Source organism: Prionailurus viverrinus, chromosome C1, assembly GCF_022837055.1.
Source record: "Prionailurus viverrinus isolate Anna chromosome C1, UM_Priviv_1.0, whole genome shotgun sequence".
Lineage (NCBI taxonomy): Eukaryota > Metazoa > Chordata > Mammalia > Carnivora > Felidae > Prionailurus > Prionailurus viverrinus.
In genome coordinates, this window is record NC_062568.1 from 88,649,767 (window position 1) to 88,672,076 (window position 22,310).

Sequence of the window (22,310 nt, forward strand, 5' to 3'; positions counted from 1 at the left end):
AGGTGCTTATCAAAAGTTAACAGTAATCAATGAGAGAACTAGCAAAGGACATTAATTAAACCTCTGTGGTGCCCTAGATTGTGAAATGACTTTCCAGCAAGGCGCAAACAGAAGCGGGCATTATGGAAGTATCCCATTCCTAATGACATGACAACTAGCCATTGCCATAATCAGAATAGAGGAAACAAAATGCCACTTGTCCATACAGTCTCACAGAGACCACCAAAAGGAAAGTGGCCTAAACGTTCATATAAGTATAGCGTACAAAGAATCCATTATATATGACAATTTTTACTGATTAAGGGAAACTTAAGTTCGTCCTAAAAGTCAACAGACACACGAAAATAACAATGCTTTCCTGAATGTATCAGACCCACAAAAAGGAAAAAAAAATGTGTACTTTGCAGAGATGGATTTGAAACATTTTAGTAAAAGTTCTGGTGGAGTATGTCCACATAATTCATGAGGTTGGATAAAAATGAGATGAGACAATAATGTCAACAATGGCCCTCACAGCTGTCAAGAGAAATGTTTCTGTTCATTGCAGTGGAAGTTAGAGAAATAGATTATGTTCCTACTTAACACTATATTTTCCTAATAACCTAAACATTTCATGATAGGATATAAGTCATTTCATAATTCTTTGATGACTCAATAAAATAAATAGTATAAATTTCATGACATAATGTTTAAAAAAGTTGTTTTAGTTCAATATGCTGCCTAGAACTCAAAGGAGAACATGGTCCATGTTAGGCTCTGTGGCTCGGTCAATTAAATGTTTGACTCTTGATTTTGGCTCAGGTCATTATTTCATGGTTTATGGAATTGAGCCCCACATCAGGTTCTCTGCTGACAGCACGCAGCCTGCTTGGCATTCTCTCTCTCCCTTTCTCTCTGCCCTTCCCATGTTCATACTCTCTCTCTCTCTCTCTCTCAAAAAAAATAAATAAATAAAACTGGAAAAAAAAACAAGAGAACATGGTCACTTCTGGTTTCTATACAACCACCTAAGCAGTGTGAACTCACTGCTATCATCAAAATGAGAAAAAGCTAGGGGCGCCTTTGTGGCTGTTGGTTGCATACCCGACTTTGGCTCAGGTCATGATCTCATGGTTTGTGGGTTCAAGCCTCATGTCAGGCTCTGTGCTGACAGCTCACAGTTTGGAGCCTGCTTCAGATTTTGTGTCTCCCTCTCTCTCTGCCCCTTCCCCCCACTCCTTTCTCAAAAATAAATAAACATTAAAAGACTTCTTTTCATTCCTAAAATGAGAAAAAGCCAAACAAACCAAAAACTGACAACTTCTTCAGTTCATCATAGAATTTAGTCACAGGGCAGATAGATGTCCCAAAAGGCACAGAGAAAAGAGGTGGATATGGAGAATCATAACTTACTGGGAGCATCTCAGGAGCAGAAACTGCCATTGAAGCCACTACAGGGTAGGAAAACTTAAGCTGTGATTGATAAATTGCTGGTGGTTTCAGTTCAGATGAGCTTTTGAGTTAAAAATTTCAAGAGGGCCCAGTCCTACTAGAGATCCTGTATTTTCCTGAGTTTCACCTCCAGAAGTCTGACCAGGTTTTCACAATAAAGAAAAAAAATCTCATTCTCTCATCAAGGGGAGACATTCTGAAGTAGACCCAGAGAAATCTTAAAAGTTTCTCACCCTCAATGTAAACTATTTTACTGAAGCCTAACCAACTGGGATATTACCAGATCCTAACAATCTGGGGAAAGAAAATACCCAACCCCAGCCCTCTCTAGCCTTTCTCTATTATTTAATTGGGAAGGAAGAAGTTGTGAAGTAGGAGAAGCATTTTTAAAGGCCACATCTAGGAGAACAGGCTCAATAAAAGATTGAGACCAAATTATAGGACTATAAAACACTCCTCCTCCCCCCAAAATTCATTAAAAAATTCATTACTCCTCCTCCCCCAAAACATTAATGAGGCTCCAGATTAATAACAGAGAATTACAATAAAAATAATTTCATGTACCAGAACTTAATTAGGAAGAATTTTCTAAGGAAAACCAAAAAACAAAAGAGGAAAAGGAAAAAAAATCATAACAAGGACACCAGAGGAAAATTTTAGCCTTTGACCCCTATAGCTACAGCAAACACAGACTAATCCTAGCCAAATAAATACAAAATCTCACACCTAAAGCCTATTTTTTTTTTGCATAATAGGACTTCACTGAAACAGAAAAAAAAGCCCATTTATCTCAGTTCCTTTTACCCAGTACATCATGTCCAGCTTTCAACAAAAGAATACAAGGCATACAAAAAGACAAAACACAGTTTGAAAAGACAGAGAAAACATCAGATTCAAACTCAGATATAGCTAAAATTTTGGCATTATACCGGGAATTTTTTTAAGTTTATTTAATTTGAGATAGACAGAGATATAGTGAGCAGGGGAGAGGTAGAGACAGAGAGAGAGAGAGAGAGAGAGTGAGAAAGGACCCCAAGCAGGCTCTGCACTGTCAGCACAGAGCCTGACACAGGGCTCAGACTCACAAAACCATGAGATCAGGACCTGAGACGAAACCAAGAGTCAGATACTTAACTGCCTGGGCCACCCAGGTGCCCAGTCATACTGGGAATTTAAAACAATTTTGATTAATATGCTAAAGGCTCTAACATAAAAAAATTATAATACGAAACCACATATGTATATTATGAAAAAAGAGATGGAAACTCTGTGAAAAAGATCAAAAGGAAATGATAGAAGTTGAAACACTAAAACAGATATGAAGACTGCCCTTTGATGGGCTCATCAACAGACTGGACATAGTTAAGGAAAGAATCACTGAGACTGAGACTGAAAAAATGTCCGGCACCTGGGTGGCTCAGTCAAGTTGAGCAACCGACTTTGGCTCAAGTCATGATCTCAAAGTTTGTGGGTTCAAGCCCAATGCTGGGCTCAATGCTGACAGCTCTAAGCCTGGAGCCTGCTTCATATTCTGTCTCTCCCTTTCTTTCTGCCCCTTTCCCACTCATGTTCTGTCTTTCTGTCACTCTCTCTCTCTCTCAAAAATAAACATTAAAAACAATAGTTTAAAAAAAAAAAGAAAAAATGTCAACAGAAACTTCCAAAACTGAAATGTAAAGGAGAAAAAAATGAAAAAAAAAAAAAAACAAGATATCAAGAACTACAGGACAATTATAAATAGTGTAACATCCGTGTAATAGGAATATCACAGGTAAAATAAAATGAAAGAAAGAAGGAAAGAAGAAGAAGAAAAAAGAAGTGTTTAAAAATAATAAGTGAGATTTTTCAAAATTAATGACAGACAACAGACAACAAATCAAAGATTCAGGAAGCTCAGGGAACACCAAGCACAGGATAAGCTTTTTTTTTTTTTTTAATGTTTATTTATTTTTGAGAAAGAAACAGAGTGTAAGTGGTGGAGGGGCAGAAAGAGAGGGAGACACAGAATCCGAAGCAGCTCCAGGCTCTGAGCTGTCAGCATGGAGCTCGACATGGGGCTCAAACTCACAAGCCATGAGATGATGACCTGAGCTGAAGTCAGAAGTCCACTGACTGAGCCAGCGAGGCACCCCATGGATAAGCTTTTTTAAAAATGGAAGAAAAAAAAACCCTACACCTGGGCATACAATATTCAAAATACAGAAAGTCCAAGAGAATGTCTTGGAAAAAAAAAAAAAAAACGGGATGGGGAGCTGGACTGGAAAAACATCTAAGCTATGGATAAGCAAGATAAAAATTACATAAAATTTATTTTTAAAACTATTCAAGCAAAAAATATAGTGGAGTGTTGAAAGAAAAACACCCACCAACCTAAATTCTATATCCAGTGAAACTATCTTTCAAAAGTAGAAAAATAAAAATTTTCTCAAAGAAAAATTTAGGAAATTTGTGATCAGTAGACCTGCCTTGAAATAAAGGTTATAAAGAAGTTCTTCAGAGACAAGAAAACTATGCAGGTCGGAAACTTAAAACTACATAAATAAAGAAGGACTGTTGAAGAAGGAATAATTGAAGGTAAAATAAAATATTTTATTTTTCTCATTCATAACTGATCTAATATCAATAATTTATTCAAAATTATAATAACAATGTAAAGTAATTATGGGTTATGGCTAAGTGAAATTAATGACAGGAGTGTTATAAGGAATGGGAAAAGGGGACTGGGAATGTTCTAAGAATGTGTAAAGTGGTATGGTGTTATTTGAAAGTAGACTTGGATTAGTTGTAAATTTACTTTGCAAACTCTTGGGCAACCATGGAAAAAGGTAAAGAAAAGGGGAGCCTGCATGCCTAAGTCAATTGAACATTTGACTCTTGACTTTGGCTCAGGTTATGAACCCAGGGTTGTGGGATCAAGCCCCACATTGGGCTCTGTGCTGAACACAAAGCCTTCTTGGGATTACCTCTCTCCCTCTACCCCTCTCCCTCACTTGCTCTTACTCTCTCTCTCTAAGATAAAGTAAAAAAAATTAATAGAAAAAAATAAAAAGGTAAAAAAAAAGGTAAAGAAAAAAGATATGCTAGGAAAGAAGACAAATGACATAATAAAAAATGGTCAATTAAAGTCAGAGATGAAAAAACAAAAAGAGGAACAAAGAACAGGGCAATAAGTGGAAAACAATAAATATAATTGATATTGTTCCAATTACATCAATAATCATTTTAAAATTCAATGATACAAATATATCAGAGGGCTGAGACTGTCAGAGTGGATAAATCAGAAAATCCAATTGTATATTGTCTACAAGAAACTTTCAAGACAAGGATAGATTAAAATGTAAAGATTACCATGCTAAAAGTAATCAAAAGAAAACTGGAGTAGTTATATTAATTCCAGACAAATCAGAATTCAGAACAAGTAAAACCATTAGGGATATAGTGAGGCATCACATAACAACAATGGGGGCAATTATCCAAGAAGGTATACCAGTCCTTGATGTGTATGAACCTAACAAGAGACATCAAACTACATGAAGTAAAAATTGATACAACTGCAAAGAAAAAAATAGATGAATATACTATTATAGTTGGAGACTTCAACACCCCTCGATCAGTAATGGACAGATCCAGCAGGCAGAAAATCAGTACGGACATAGTGGAACTGAACAGTGCCATCAATCAACTGGATATAATTGACACTTAAAGAATACGTTATCCAACAATAGCAGAATACACATTACCTTCATCCTTACACTGAACATTCACCTAGACAGACCAAAATTCCAGGCCATAAAACACACCTTAACAAACTTAAAGAATAGAAATCATGCAAAGTATATTCTCAGGACACAATGGAATTAAACTACAAATCAGTAACAAAAAGGTGGCTGGAGGAGAATCCCCAAATACTTGGAGATTGAACACCACACTTTCAAATAATGCATGAGTCAAAGAAGTCACAGGATAACTTAAACAACATTTGGAATGAAATGAAAATAAAAATACAACTTATTAAAATTTGTATGTAGTGAAAGCAGTGATTAGAAAGAAATTTATGGCCTGGAATTCACATAGTAGAAAAAAATAAATACCTAAAAGCAATAACTTAAGCTATCTTAGAAAACTAGAAAAGGAAGAGCAAATTAAATCCAAAGTAGGCATAATGATAAGAATAAGAATTATAACTGAAATCAATAAAACTGAAAGTATAAAATCAGTAGGGAAAATATCTGAAAGCAAAAGCTGGTTCTCAAAAAATATCAGTAAAACTGATAAACCTCTAGCCAGATTAACTAAGATTAAAAAGAAGAAGAAGAAGAAGAAGAAGAAGAAGAAGAAGAAGAAGAAACAAAGTACTAATAAGTACTGATAAGTAATGAAAGAGAGGTCATCACTAATGATCCCATGGACATAAAAAAGATAATAAAGGAATATTATGAACAAGTCTATGCACACAAATTTGATAAATTAGATGAATGAAATATACAACCTGTTAAAACTCACACGAGGAGAAATCTATAATAAGAATAGGTTCATATCTATTAAAGAAATTGAATCAATAATTAATAACCTACTAAACCAGAAAATACCAGGTCCATTGTTGAATTCTACCAGTCAATAAAAAAAAAACTATACTTATTTGCTACAATTTATTTCAGAAAATCAAAGCAGAGTACACACTTTCTAGTCCATCATATGAGGCCAGCATTATCTTATTATCAAAAAACGAAGACATTATAAGAAAGGAAAACTAAGACCAATATCTCCCATAAACATATATGTAAAAATTATCAACAAAATATTAGCAAATAATATCCAACAATGCATAAAAATAATACTACATCATAACCAAATGTGCTGTATTCCAGGTATGTAGAGCCAGTTCAACATTCAAAAATCAACACAATCTAATTTATCTATAGACTAAATGAGAAAAATCATACATTGTATCCATACATACAGAAAAAGCACTTGACAAAAACCAACACTAATGTATGATAAAAATTCTCAGCAAACTAGGAATACAGGGTAGGTTCTTCAACATGAAAAAGAACATCCAGAAAAAAACCTTCATTTAACATCATACTTAATTGTGAGGAACCAGATGCTTTCTTGCTAAGATCAGGAACAAGGCAAGGATGTCCATTTTTATCACTCCTATTTGAGTCACACTCAAAGTCCTAGATAATATAAGACAAGAAAAAGAAATAAACAGTATATAGATTTCCAGAGTGCCTGCACCATTTTGCATTCCCACCAACAGTGCAATAGGATTCCCCTTTCTCCACAACCTCACCAACATCTATTGTTTCCTGAATTGCTAATTTTAGCCATTCTGACTGGTGTGAGGTAGTATCTCATTATGGTTTTGATTTGTATTTCCCTGATGACAACCAATTTTGAGCATCTTTTTGTGTATCTATCTGCCATCTGGAAGTTTTCTTTGGAAAAGTATCTATTCATGTCTTCTGCACATTTCTTGGAAGTTCCTCAAAAAATTAAAAATGAAACTATCCTACAACCCAGCAACTGTACTACTAGGAATTTATCCAAAATATACAAAAATGCTGATTTCAAGCAGCACATGTACCCCAATATTTATAGCGGTTATCAACAATAGCCAAATTATTGAAAGAGCTTAAATGTCTATCAACTGAAGAATGGATTAATAAGATGTACGTACAATGTACAATACAACACATACACATGTGCATACAATTGTATGTATATACATATACATACAATGGAATATTACTCAGTGATGAAAAAGAATGAAATTTTGCCATTTGCAAAACGTGGATGGAACTGGAGGGTATTATGCTAAGTAAAATAAGTCAGAAAAAGAGATCATATGATTTCACTCATATGTGGAATTTGAGAAACTTAACAGATGAACATAGGGGAAGGGAAGAAAAAATAAGATAAAAACAGATAGGGAGGAAAACTATAAGAGACTCTTAAATGCAGAGAAAAAACAGGATTGGTTGAGGGGGAGGTGTTAAATGGGTGATGGGCATTAAGGAGGACACTTTTCAGAATGAGCACTGGGTGTCATATGTAAGAGATGAATCACTGGATTCTACTCCTGAAACCAAGATTACACTGTATGTTAACTAACTTGAGAATTGAAAGAAAAGAAAAGAAAAGAAAAGAAAAGAAAAGAAAAGAAAAGAAAAGAAAAGAAAAGAAAAAGGAAAGGAAAGAGAAAGAGAAAGAGAAAGAGAAAGAGAAAGAGAAAGAGAAAGAAAGAAAAAGAAGAGTAGTATACAGATTGGAAATGAAGAAATAAAACTTCCTTTGTCTGCAAATGATATGCTTATCTACATAGATAATCCCAAAGAATCTTAACAACAACATAAAGTCCTGGAACTAATAAGTGGTTATAACAAGGTTGCAGAATACAGGTTAATATATAAAACTCGATTGTTTTCTTATACACAAGCCATTAAAAACTACAACTTGAAATTTAAAACACTATACATTTATATTGGCACCAAAAATATGAAATACTTAAGTATCAATCTAACAAAATAGATACAAAATGTACATGAGAAAAAGTATAAAACTCTGATGAAGAAATCAAAGATGTAAATAAATGGAGAAATACTGCAGGTACATGGAAAAGAAGACTCAACACTATCAAGATGTTATTTCTTGGGGCACCTAGGTGCCTCATTCAGTTAAGCTTCCAACTTTTGGTTTCGCTCAGATCATCATCTCACAGTTCGTGGGTTCGAGCCCCACATCAGGCTCTGCGCTGACAGTATGGAGTCTGCTAGGGATTCTGTCTTCCTCTTTCTCTGCCCCTCTCCTGCTCACTCTCTATCTCTCCCTCCCTCTCTAAAATAAATAAACATTAAAAAAAAGTTATTTCTTCCCAAATTGATCCATACACTACAAGCAATCCTAATCAAAATCTTGGCAAGTTATGTTGTAGATATTGAAAAAAAACTGATTCTATAGTTTACATGGAAAAACAAAAGATACATAATAGATAATACAATATTAAAAAGAGAACAAATTCAGAGGACTGAAACTACCCAACTTCAAGACTTACTATAAATCTTCAGTATTTAAGACATTGTTTTATTGGCAAAGAATAGATAAATAGATCAATGGACTAAAGACAGAGAGCCCAGAAATAGATCCACATAAATATAGTCAACTAATCTTTGGCAAAGGAGCAAAGGCAGTTCAATAGAAAAAGGAGAGTCTTTTCAACAAAAGGTACTAGAATAGCTGGGCATCCACACGTAAAAAAAAAAAAAAAAGAATACAGACACCAACGTTATACCTTTCACAAAAGTTAACTCAGACTGGATCATAGATTTAAATGTAAAATGTAAAACTATAAAACTCCTAGAAAACAATATAGGAGAAAATTTAGTTGATCTTAGGTTTAGAGAATTTGTTGTTGTTTTCGATGCAACACCAAAGAGTGATCCATGAAAGAAATATTGATAAGTTTGACTTCACTAAGATTAAAACAAAACAAAAAATAACTTCTCTGTGAAAGACACTGTTGAGAGAATGAAAAGGGGGTCATCAACTGGAAGGAAATATTTTCAAAACATATATCTGATAAAGGACTGGCATCCAAAGTACACAAAGAATTTGTAAAGCTCAACCATAAGAAAACAACTCAAAAAATAGACAAAAGATCTGAACAGACACCTCACCAAGGAAGATCTACAGATGGCAACTAAGCATATGAAAAGATGCCAAACATCGTAAGTGATTAAGGAACTGCAAATTAAAACAAGATACCACTATACACCTATTAAAAATGGCTAAAATCCAAAATACTGACAATAGCAAATGCTGGCCAGAATGTGAAGCAGTAGGAATGCTCATTTATTGCTGGTGGCAATACAAAATGATACAGCCACTTTGGAAGACAGTTTGGCAGTTTCTTACAAAATGAAACAATTCTCACTGTAATATGTAGGAAAGTGCCCACTGGTATTTCTCCAAATTAGTTGAAAATGTATGTTCACATAAAAATCTCCAAATGAATGTTTACAGAAGCTTTATTTATATTGCCAAAACTTGGAAGCAACCAAGATGTCCTCCAACAGGTGAACAGATGACAAATTGTGATATATCCATAGAACAGAATACTGTTGGAGGAGGTAATCAAGAGGATGTGACTGCCAGTTGACCATCAGGCTAGATTCAGGCGTTTGGAGGCTCCTCACCCCTTTGCTTGTCCTTGGAATATATGCTCTGTACACAGTGGGAGCTGCTCTAAGTACATGGTCTTAAAGGAGTAAGGTCTTTTGAGAACATCTAGGTGGTATATGTGATGGAAACCAATTAAGGCCTCTATATAAACTTTTAAGATTTGGCAATGGGTGCAGATACCTACTCATCTTGCAGCCACCCAAGACAAGCCTTATTAGTAAGTTCTCTTGCTTACTAAACTGCCACCTCCCAATCCGGAGTGGTCTGTCTCTTCCTTCGGTCTCTCCCTGCTCTATGTATACAGGGATAGTTTGTAAACCAACAAGTACTATTCAGTGATAAAAAGAACCAAGCTATCAAGCCATGGACATACATGGAGGAATCTTAAATACATATTGCTAAGCAAAAGAAGCCAATAAGAAAAGCTATATACTGTATCATTCCAACTATATAACACTCTGGAAAAGATAAAACTATGCCATCAGTAAAAAGATCCCTGAATGCCAGGGAACTGGGGAGAGGAGAGGTGCGACCAATAGGTCGTGCACAGATCTTTAGGGCCATGAAACTATCCTAAATGATACAGTAATTATGAACACATATCATTATACATTTGTCCAAACCCATAGAATGTACAACACAGTGAATCCTAATTAAACTACGGACTATAACAATATGTTGATACTGGCTCACAAATGGTAACAAACACACTACACTGGTGCAAGAAGTGTGTACCATACTGTATGTGTGGAGGGGAGTGAGGAGAAGCTATATGGAAATTGTATTTTCCACTCAATTTTTCTGTAAATCTAAAACTACTCTAAAAAACAAAGTCTCTTAATTTAAAACAAAGAAAAACAACATGGCAAACACAAGCAAACTAAAACTGAAAACATTCTCTGGAATAGTAAGAAAACGATGTCTTTATAGAATCCCACATATGCATTCAAACAATAATCACCCAAATCATCTGCTTAATCTTTTGGGCTTTACAGAGGCAGGCAATAAAAGGCAGAAAATCACTCTTCAATGGACTTGCCAACCGCATATGGCATAAATCAGAATGAAGCATCAAAGATGAAATATGCTTATTTGTGAAGTCAAATGAAAAATAAAAATGAAAAAAAACAAGAAACAATCATCACATTACTTTGTTCTTGAATAGCAGAGGTAGTCTTTTGAGCCTCTCCCAGCCAGCTGTGGATTCTGAGAAAACAGTAACTGGTGATAATGATTAATTCTAGAGATGAGTGTTTCACTATTTTGTAATATACGCCTTACTGAAAGGCATTTAAATTTGGAAAAACTTGGTAACATACCAGTGCTTTAAGACCTTCTGGGGAAAATTAAACAAATACTACTTTGAGCATATTTCTATATACCTAGGTCATGATTTTTCTGAACTACAATTTAAAGTAGAACAATTACAAATAACTTTTAAGCACTAACAGCCTTAACTATTCTTTTTAAAAGTTTTAGTCCATTCCCTCTATAGGTTTGCAATTCTAATTATTGTCGTGCAAGGTAATACGTTTTTCAAATCGATGTCATAGAAAGCATTCTTAGATTAACTTACTGTTATTATTACTACTATAAAAAATCTACCACTAAAATGTTAGAGAATCTTCTTAAACATGAAAGCAAAAGTAAACAAAACCAAGTTTAAAAAACATGAATACCGGGTGCCTGGATTACGCAACCGACTTCGACTCAGGTCATAATCTCACGGTTCGTGAGTTCCAGGCCTGTGTTGGGCTCTGTGCTGACAGCTCAGAGCCTGGAGCCTGCTTTGGATTCTCTCTCTCTCTCTCTCTCTCTCTCTGCCCCTCTCCCACTTATGCTCTGTCTCTCTCTTTCTCAAAAATAGATAAGAATTAAAATCTTTTTTAAAAACATGATTATGAAAAATTATAATTTTTGCATAATTTCTATCCCAAGTTTGAGAGTCAATTTGAATTTTTATAATTATAAAGAAAGGTTTAGTCTTCTCTTACTATAGTGATAAATGTTTTTTTAAAACTTGTTGACACCTTGAAAAATGTGGAAATGCATGCCTTATCCTATGTAGTTGTACTATTAATTATGTAAGAATTCAGAGCTCTGCCTGGTCTATACTCTGAAATGTTCACAATTGAAATTGAAAGCCTCTTAAATTAAACTTCTAAAAACCCAAATCCCCAACCTGGTTATAATTATCCCTTTGTAGGAAATAATACATCTTATAAAATTATGTTGTAAAATACCTAGGTGAAGCAAAGATATAAACACTGAAGGCCTCCTACCTTAACATAGCATTTTTTCCGTCACTTCTGGTGCACCAGACCTGCCGAGTTTGATAACCGATCTCTAAATCCCAGGGCTTGGAATGGTGATGTGGCTTGTAACTCTGATGTCTAAAGGTTACTCGCTCCTTTGAATCAGAGCTAACATCCAGAACAGTTCTTCCGCTTAGGTTAATTTCTTTTAGATGAGGCAGCCTACATTTACTCCATGGTCCAACTTTAAGGCTAAAAGTATACTCCTCTTCTCCAAGAGGACAGGAAACGGGAGTGTCACAGGCTCTTGACTCAGTCAGATTGGGACACTGAGAACCGCCATAGAGAGGGGGAGCGATGGCTGCCCGGGTTCTGTGTTGCAATCGCTTCTCACATCCCTTGCTACACTCGGACCATTGTGAGAACTCAGATACAACACAATCCCGGGGGCAGGGAATGAGGCAAGCTTGCTCTGTGGGGGGCCGTGGGACAAAGTGTTCACATATTTCATTTCCAGCCACGGTTCTGTTCAACTTCTGAATACAACGCGCAGTCCGGTGCTGTAACCCATGTTGCGCTGTCACACACTCCTCAGGCCGAGGCTCGGCTTGGCCGAGGCTGGAAGGGGCGAGCACACAATGGTGCCAGTCAGAGACCTCCCACTGGAAGAGGTCACTGTGCCAATCACAGACTCGGAAGCAGCTTCTTTCCTTTGGAGGCCTGCTGTTCTCATCACAGTTAGAGACATGACTTGTCCACCCTTCCAAGTGGAAACACCACAGTGCACGACTCTGGACTCCTCCTGGTCCACAGTCTCCTGCGCACCTTCCCCAGGGGCCTACAGGCACAAAGACAAGGATGTCAATTACTCAGACATTCCACGCGGCCCTCCACACAAAAATGGGTCAGTCTGCACACTTCCCAATACAACCAGTATGAAATTATGAACTTGAGTGGAGGTTTAATTTAGTTGTGAAGAGTGTGGACGCTGCATCGGTCTGCCTTTGTTGAAGTCCCCTCTCCCTCTCTTACCAGCAATGTAAACTTGGATGAATTACTTCCATTTGTAAGCCTTAGTTTCCTTAACTACATAAGCGAAAGAATAAAAGCACTGACTTGCAGAACTCTTCTGAGGATCAGTGGTACAATGTGGTGCCAAGGAGACAATGCACACGTAATAAATGATTGGTATCATTATAATCGCTACATTCCAAAGCCTATATATCTAACTCAATATTAATACTTTCTAGGTAGACAATGTTTGATCTCAAAGAAAAGCCCTAAACCCAGGATCTTAATAAAGTAGGGTCTCTCATCTTTCTAAGCCTTCAGCTCAATACTGCAGGTGGCTCAGAAGAGAAATACGTTTTTAAAAAATAACTTGCCAAAGTATCCTAAATATATTTTCACTCGCTTAATAGATGTCCCCACTTTTGGGTTTTGCTTGCAGAGTGAACTGCATGAAAAAGAAAATATCTGATGGGGGAGGATGTAATAAAAGCAGCAACAGCACTATTGAACTGCCCCCACAATCCCTGAAATATACCCCCTTGGATTTTCGACAGGTAAGACTCCGGGTAAAGCTTCCAACATTGGTTCATAATATGCCACTTCTTTTAATTACTGAACACGTTTTCATGAGAAAGAGTCCCACGAAGAAACGGACAGACAAAAGAGTGTTCATTGAGGTTTCTCACATTGTTTTGCATCTGATCTGAAGACATACCAGCCAGCCTTATCCAAAAGGCTGATGATACAACTTCATAAGGATGGCAAATAAGCACATTTTATGTCAGTTGGAAAGAAAATACTTTCCTCTCTTTCACTTTACTTAAATATGTAATATGAATGCAAGAAAATTTTATCAGCTCAACCATGTAACCTTTGCCCCTACACTAGGTTGTGATAATAATAAAAGTAATTCACACCCCGAGAAACAATTTACATAGGTAAGGGAAAGAAGATGCAGTCTTTCTGTCTTTCCCCAAATTTGATCAAACACCCAAATGCCCAAATGCCATTTAACTACTTCATGGAATTTGTTTCCATGTCCACACATTATATTTCTAGGAACAGTAATGTGTGCATAGTCACATGCATTTAGGAAGAGACATATATATCCTCAGAGAAACAGGTACTTGCATTTGGGGCCAAATGCTGCAGTGAGGATCTATCACTTTAACAGGACACCAGTTTTGGGGTTCTAATGTGCAGTCTTCCCAGTTCTTCCTCACAGCCCTATCTGGTTATGCAGACCTACTATGCCAATGACTTGTCACTTTGTAAGTGAGATTAACGGAGAAAACACCCTCAGGTCCTTTCAGTGTCCTCATCCTGGAGACTCCTCTTGCTGAAGTGGGCACAGAAGTTTCATTGAAGTAAGTCACCTTTTACTCACCACAATGCCCTTGACTTTGCCCACACATTTCCTAGGTGTGGTGCCCCAGCTCATGACACAGTAAATGCACATAAAAAATGGAACTCTCGGCTCAGGCCGATTTCATCAACTGCCCTGGATTCTGGTGATTTTTCTCCTAGACCACCCACAATTTTGTACTCTGTTAATCGAGATGTTCATTGCTACACGGAAGTCATTTAAAGGCTTCATGTGTCCAGATGCTCTGGAGCAATCTCAGTTCAAGTATGCCATCCCTTGTCCATCATGGCAGACTGTGCACGCAAATTTTTATTAGTGCCCCCCCCCAAAAAAATCACCATGGTTACTCAGTAAAGAAATACTCCAGGGGCACCTGGGTGGCTCAGTCGGTTAAGCATCCAACACTTGATTTCGACTCGGGTCATGATCTCACTCACGATTAGTGTCAGTGCAGAGCCTGCTTGGGATTCTCTCTCACTCCCTCTCTCTCTTCCTCTCCCTCCTTCTCTCTCCCTCTCTCTCTCAAAATAAATAAACTAAAACAAAAAAAAGATATATCCATTTAGCAAATTTTAAAATCTAAAATCAGTCTTGAATAAAATAAAACAGTTATCAGATAAAATTGAAAGATGCTCATTTTCTAAGTACTAGGTTTTTAAATAATGGCTGTCTGCTTACCTTTATTTGTTAATGTAGGAAATACACACAACTTTTCCCTTAGGACTTTGTGTGTGTGTGTGTTGTGTGTGTGTGTGTGTGTGTGTGTGTGTGTGTGTGTAAAGAAAGTAAGACCAGAAAAATCAAACCATTTCTAACCAATCTGAAAAATTTAATACTAAATTTAATTCATCTAGAACACCTTACAAAGTGATCATTATTCTTACTCTTAAACCATTTTACTAACATATTTTCTTATTAAAATGTTTCCTTCTTGTTCTAAGTTTTTTGCCTACTTTCAAAACTGTTAAGGTAGCTCTTTTTTGTTATTTGAAATCATTAATATTTTAAACCTTGTACATTACTATTCTTCCCTTAGCTTTCACATTCTCCCATCTACAAAGAAATACACCAAATAGCAAAAAATTTCTTAGATCAATGGAAGACAAAATATACGTATTAAGAAATAATTATTACCATTTGTTAAGGGCTAGCAGTGCTGTCGCAGGCTGGGATGATAGCAGAAGACTGTTACATATTCAAGAATTTTACCAAGTGGTTGCTAAATCATTCATAATTTGAAATCAACCATAATGTGGGTATTTATACCACAAATCAAGACATTTAAAAACAACAACAACAATAACACAGAACTGCTTTGTCATATACCACAAGCAATTTGCTCAGTGCCTTCCTTCCTTTCTTGTTTCTTACAACAGTCCTCTGACACGGGGCTGGTATGCTCCTTTTATCAACTGGGGAAACTAAGCTCAGAGAAGTTACAGGGTGCATCCAAGGTTATACAGCTAGTAAATGGTAGACTAGAATGGGACTCCAGATCTGTGAGACTCCAAACTTAGGCTCCTGCCCTTCATTTGAAATGAGTTTTCATTGTTGTTGTTGGTGGTGGTGGTGTTTTTTTTCCATATGCATTGGTATGTGTGATCCTAACATCACAAGGCAGATCTGTTTCTTAGCTTAGCTATGATCTCTCCCATCTGGTAGTTAGTATTCCTTTGGATAGGAGTACAAGTAATCAAGGTGGTATTTGAGCAATGATTTCCCCCTTCTGGGCCTGGAAATTTAGGATGGCAGGTAAGACACATGCATGTTGATAAGCATTAGTCAGTACATTTAGGAAGGCGCAGTCAGGGTAGAATAGTTTCTCCTCATGTTAAAAGCAAACTTTGCAGACAACTGAACAACAGGTAAATAACAAGCAAATAAAAAAGTGAATTGCGTACGCTTGGAATAAATGAAAAACAAATTGCAAACAAGACACATAAGATGGAGACAAGACCTCTAAGCAATTGACCTATAACAATTTGCATTTCTCAGGCATAGAGGCAAAATGTGTTCCATGATTTATTCAGTTGTGTTTGCCTATGAACTTTAAACACACACACTCGTGAAAATCACATAGCCCTGAGGGATTTTGCCATTTCAGAAAACATGCACATTTAAGTAAGCTGTGAACTACAGTTTGAGAAATCTTGTATCTTTGTCCAAGTTCAGAAATAGGACATATTAAAGTTTTGAGCAGTTGCCTGTAGAAAATGAATATCACCTTTAAATTTTATATTTATATATATATATATATATATATATAATGTGGTTATATTCACAATATATATCTTAGATACTAATCTAAAGAAACATATAGGAAACCCATGGTTGTAAACATCAATCATTTGGTATTCCTTAATTGAAAACAGGCCCCAAGTAATACAAATTAAATAAAATTTAGAACCAGTAAAGGATTAAAAGTTTAATTAGACATAATGTGCCTTTAAACTAAAACTCATGCTGTGTTACATTTCTCAGAAGATATTTTAATGTTATAACAGGAATAGTAATTCAGTACTTGTTTACCTGGACCAACATTATGCAAAAACAAAATTCACCTGCAATTTACTACCTTTTGTGTATGATAAACATAGTCGTTCTAGAATAAACTACTAAATCTTTTAAATCCCAACAGTTTTAACATTTTGGTTTAGAAGGTAAAATCTTTGCACACAAAAGGGTAGTACTGATGGACTCTTGGGTCACATTCACATTTAAGACTCTTGGATTCTTTTTTTTCCCCTGCCTGTGTTTCTTGCAGAAAGCGCAAATATGAGAATGCTCTAATGTAATACTCCTCCAGAAGCAGAAAAGTGCTGGCACATTTTATTCTCTTAATTAAGTTATCCTTAACTGGATTAGTTTAGATGAATGTATCTCCCAATCTAAATCATCATATTTAGGACAACCTACTGGATGCCTGAGTTTTAGGTGTGGCATTCACTGAGATACCTACAACAAAGGAAAAAGGGAACTCAAGAAGTCAGAGAGAATAAACACATTCCATAGCTTTTGCACACCATTTGCCACCGTTTGAGGCAGCAACCCTGACTTAATACCATTCATGCAATAGGAGGAGATGTTTATTTTACTATTCTTTTTTTTTTCAACCACTGCTTTTATTACCCTGACCTTGCTTTCTTTTTATCTTGGGCAATGGGGTTGAGGAATGACATGAATGTCAATGCAAAGCTTTAATACCTTACCCAAATTATTTGTGGATAATTACTATACCAAAGCATTCATAAACCTCAACATTACCAAATGTGTTATAAAACAACAATGACTTGTAAGATGCCTCACCTCCAAGAAATAGCTTGAAATCTATGCAGTAGCTTTCACTTCTCAAAAGGCTTTCACATCAACCACGGAGTAATTAAAATAATGTTTCTATTGCATAGTGAAAAAATATCTAAGAAATCTCACTTTCTAAAACACATCAAGGAACCCAAGGAATGAGAAAAGAGTGGCATCTGAGCACTCATTCACTAAAATAACAGTTGCTCATTACCTGCTACTTGACAAGTAATATATTAGACTCTGGAAATATGAAAATAAATGAAACATTAAGTATCTCTTACAAAATCTGGGCACTAAATGTAATGCCAGTTTGCCCCTGAAGACGACATTCCATCTCTCCTTCAGGTCTATCTATACTTACTTGGTACACAGTTTAGCAGTCTTAATGTTTTGGTTTTCCAAGCTCATTAGATCTAAAGCAGCAAACCAGAAATTGAGAGGGATATTGGAGGCAGGGGCACTGATGGAACCTAGAAGGGATGGCCATTCTCAAGTCTACATTTCAGAATCTACCATTTTTTTAAACAATTATTTATTTTTTGAGAGACAGAGACAGACCGTGAGCGGGGGAAGGGCAGAGAGAGAGGGAGACACCAAATCCAAAGCAGGCTCCAGGCTCTGAACTGTGAGCACAGAGCCCAATGGGCTCGAACTCATGAACCATGAGATCACAACCTGAGCTGAAGTCAGCCGCTTAACCAACAGAGCCATCCAGATGCCTCCTGAATCTGTCATGTTAATTAATAACTTCTACTAGCAGAGGATGCTTAAAGCCATACAGCACCACCTAAACTAACAGAGAAAATTTGTTCATTATATATATCCATTACTGAGTTATATATCAGATATCAATAGAAACACAATGTAGAAAATGTAAAAACATGGAAAATTGTTTTCAATGAGAAAAAATTTAAACCATAATGCATTTTAGTTAAAAATTCTATTATGCTTTTCACAGGAACCAAAAAAATCCTTTATTAATACTAAAGCTATTTTCAAAACACACCAGTGGTCTGAAGGCTATGTGTGCTACAGTATTCCAGTATTTCTCATTAGAGATTTTAACAGCAATGGTTCAGAGCTGTAACTTCATTTTCATAGGTATAAAGATTTACTTTTGGAGACAGTTTCTGATTCCATGCAAGGCCACCACAGAGCATTTGGACTGAATTTTTATACTTGCAGAAAGCGCAAGCACTGTTGCTAACATCCCAGGCTCTTTCTGTATGATTGTGCTTTTGTTTGACACCTAACAGCACGTTTTAAGCCCATTTCATCTTTGTGGACAGATGCCTCTGACTGAAAAGCAAAGTGCCTCCATTACTTATCATTTATGATTACAAATTATTAGTTGCCAGTGGCTAGAACATCCATTAAAAGTAGCTTGACAGCAGGGCAGATTAGAAATATATCTGAACGACTCATCAGCTAATGCAAACACCACAGAGACAGAAAACCACCTTTTAAAAATTGTTTATCAATATTTCTGGTCTGAATTCTACTTTCTAAAAATTCTGAAGCTAAAAGGAAATCTCAAGCCTCATATTCTTCACTACATTCTGACACAAAGTGGGTCTTTTCAGATCACTAAAACCTACAGCCTGGTAACTGCCTCAAATATGGGAATGGAAAGGTAATGTGACAGCCCACAGTTTTTGGAGGAGGAAACAAAGCCCAGACAAATTCAATGAGTTGCCCAAGGTCACAAAGTCATTTGGAGCAGAAATGGGATGGAAAATTCCATTCCAGACACCCAGTCCAGTGATCTTTACACTATATTATGCTGGCTTCCATTGTAACATCCTAAGACTGCAAGGGAGGAATAAGGACTCTGTAAATGGTTGTAATCCAAGATGGCGGGGGGGGGGGCGTGGTGAAAGGAGGAAAAACATAAAAAACAAGTGAAAATTACATAAAATCACATACAGCACAAGCAACATAAAATCACATACAGCACAAGCAACAAAGTGCCTGTTAATGCTGAGAGTTTTCAGTCTCCTGCACCGGCAACTGGAGCCGTACTCAGGGACCTTTCACAATTTATTATGTGAAATGGGATCCTTCCTGCCTTTGAATGCTTGAGAACACAGACTCAGCTATGTTCAAGAACATAAAGAACCAGCAAGTTTCAGGGGATTAGCACACAAACGAAGCCTCAAGCACCAGTAAGAAATTACGCATCCCTAGAATAACTATAGCAAATAATAGTAACAGTTTTCTCAACACCTACCATCTTCCGAATAACATCTTTACATTGTTGACATTGTTCTTCTTTGCTATATGAGACCATCAAAGCATGAGGTCAAAGAACATGCTCAAAGTAAACACCCCAGAAGCCCTGCTGCTGGACTCTCCGATCTATCCACCTCATGCCTTTTCCACAACAACTGCAGTTTAACTACTTTTAGTAGCCATATCTCTTGAGCAAATGAAGCCTTGCAATGCCCATTAGATAAACTACATTTAGAAGAGGGATCTGTTTTACGTGCAGCTGGTGTGAGGGGCTCAGGGCACAGCCACTCCTCTCCTGCCTAAAGGACTCTGCGTCTGCCTTGGTCTCAGCTCAATGGCCTGGCTTGGGTGATGGCCCTGGAACTCCTGGGGCTCTGCTACCTGTCAACGGATATTTATGGGGTGTTCTCATCCCATAAATATGGCTCCAGCCAACTTTGACTTTACTTACAATAAATGCTTCCGCTAAGCCCTCTAGATTCCCTAGAAAAGCAGAAGAAAATCATTTACTCAGCTGTTTTGTATCCGTTGTGTGAAAAAGGTAATGAAGAGTAAGCCAGAAATGGAGTGAAGCTGAATCCCACATAGTGTTCTTCTGAAGGACTTTCTTCCTTAGCTTATGGGCCACTCAGGCAGTGACTAAACTTCAGGAGGGCCAGAAATTTGTTTGCTTTATACTTCAAAGAAGCAAACTGGAACAGGTGCTTGGGAGGCTGAAATGTTTAAGCTGTACTCCTTCTCCTTCGGAAAAAAAAAGAATAAAGTGCTATTTCCACAGTGAATAATCAATACATGTTAGGATTGATAAAGGAGGCCTATTTTGTGGCTGGTTGTCCTAGACGTTCACTGGAAAAGCAGCAATGTTGAGACTATGTACATAGGCTTTAAAAATACATGAAGCAAAAGGACAGGGTGGCATCCATTTTATTTATCATTAAGCAACTCAAGGATTAATTTCACCTAGGCTAAAAATTGCACTGGAGCATACTTGAGATAATATTTTTTTTCATAATTTCAATTCTCTAACAGTTACATGGAGTATATCTACTTTTCAATATGTCTTTTCTCTAGTAGCAGATAGTCATGATGAACAAGTGAGAGAGAACAAAACATAAGCTACATTTTGGTGGATAAAACATCTAGTTCACCCAATTTTTTTCTTCCCAAAGGAATAATTATTTCAGTTTTGAAACAGCAATTTTAACACTATTTGAGACTCTTGTCATCTGAAAAATAACTTCCAAGTTACTGATTTGAAAAAAATATCTGAGAAACAGCAGTACCATGGCATAATCACAATATTATTTTCTATCTAGAAACACTAGAAATACCTATGTGTCCTATATAGTCTAATGAGCATCCTAAGGATTCTTTCACAAAGATCAAATCCAATCAATCACGCATCAGTTTTACTTCCTAAACATCAATCCAATTTGTTCATATTTCTTCATTCCCACTGTACCACCCTCTTCCAAACCACCATTTTCTCTTGTATGAACAAGAGAAACCACTTGTCTGGCCTTCTAGCATGTACTGCCCCACCCCGCTGCACCCCTGATGTCAATTCTTTCTCCATATCACAGACACATATCATTTAATAATTCAAATCTGTACCACTTTGGGTGCAGCTTGTCATCTATATGGCATTTCCATGCTTAAAGCTTATCAGTTGCTTCCCATTCCTCTAAAAAAAAAAATTAACATGACATATAAGTTCCTACCTGATCTGGCCCCTTTCCACCTCTTTAGGATCCTGATAACCTGGCCACCCAGGTTCACTCACTGCTCTGCCATCATGGTGGTCATCTTTCAGTTCCTCCAATGCTCCAAGTCCCCTCCCGTATCTGGGGACTACATGTAGCTACAATTGTACATGTGGCTACAATTCCTGAAGCCAAATCACATGTTCCACCCCCACTCTTCATATCTTAAGTCACTTTCTTAGAGAATGCTTGCCCTGCTCTGGCATGACCTTACTCTTCCACAAAGCACTCACCACACTTGTAATTACAAATCCGACTGTGTAATTTAATCCTTGTCTCTCCCACTGGATTCTAAACTCCATGATGGCAGAAACATGTCAGTCCTGCTCACCACTCTATTCCCAGCGCTAACCTAGTGCTTGGCATATGATTAGCCTCCCACCCATTACTAAAGCTGGAGCAAACAGCACTGTAGGAAGCAGAATCATATCTAAATATAACTAGGAGTAATGTCAGTACCACAAACTCATCACACAAATGAATTGATGGTTTTACCTAAATGAGAGGGGGCGGAAAAAAGGTCCATTCTGTGTTTCCTTAGCATATGTTTAAGGGAAGCAATCTCCAACATGATGTGCAACATGATTCTTAAATACTTGTCTATCCCAACTGTATTCGTAATGGCTATTGTTCTTTGTTGCAACTCTGCAACTCTCTGGACCCCTTCTGTCCAGACTCCACAAAGCCCCTGCACTGAGGAATGGGGTACCCAGTCTCCTCATGGTTAGCATTCTAATTTTAACATTAATAAATACAAAGTCTATA

At 36.9% G+C, this 22,310-nt stretch overlaps 1 protein-coding gene across 1 annotated transcript in view; it reads right to left on the reverse strand.

Moving 5' to 3' along the window:
* Positions 1 to 22,310, reverse strand: part of THSD7B (thrombospondin type 1 domain containing 7B) — a 759,038-nt gene that overhangs the window by 577,145 nt on the left and 159,583 nt on the right. The window contains exon 2 of the mRNA XM_047871837.1: positions 11,898 to 12,708. Within this exon, the coding sequence (XP_047727793.1) occupies positions 11,898 to 12,708 (811 nt within the window). The remainder of the gene's footprint in view (positions 1 to 11,897; positions 12,709 to 22,310) is intronic.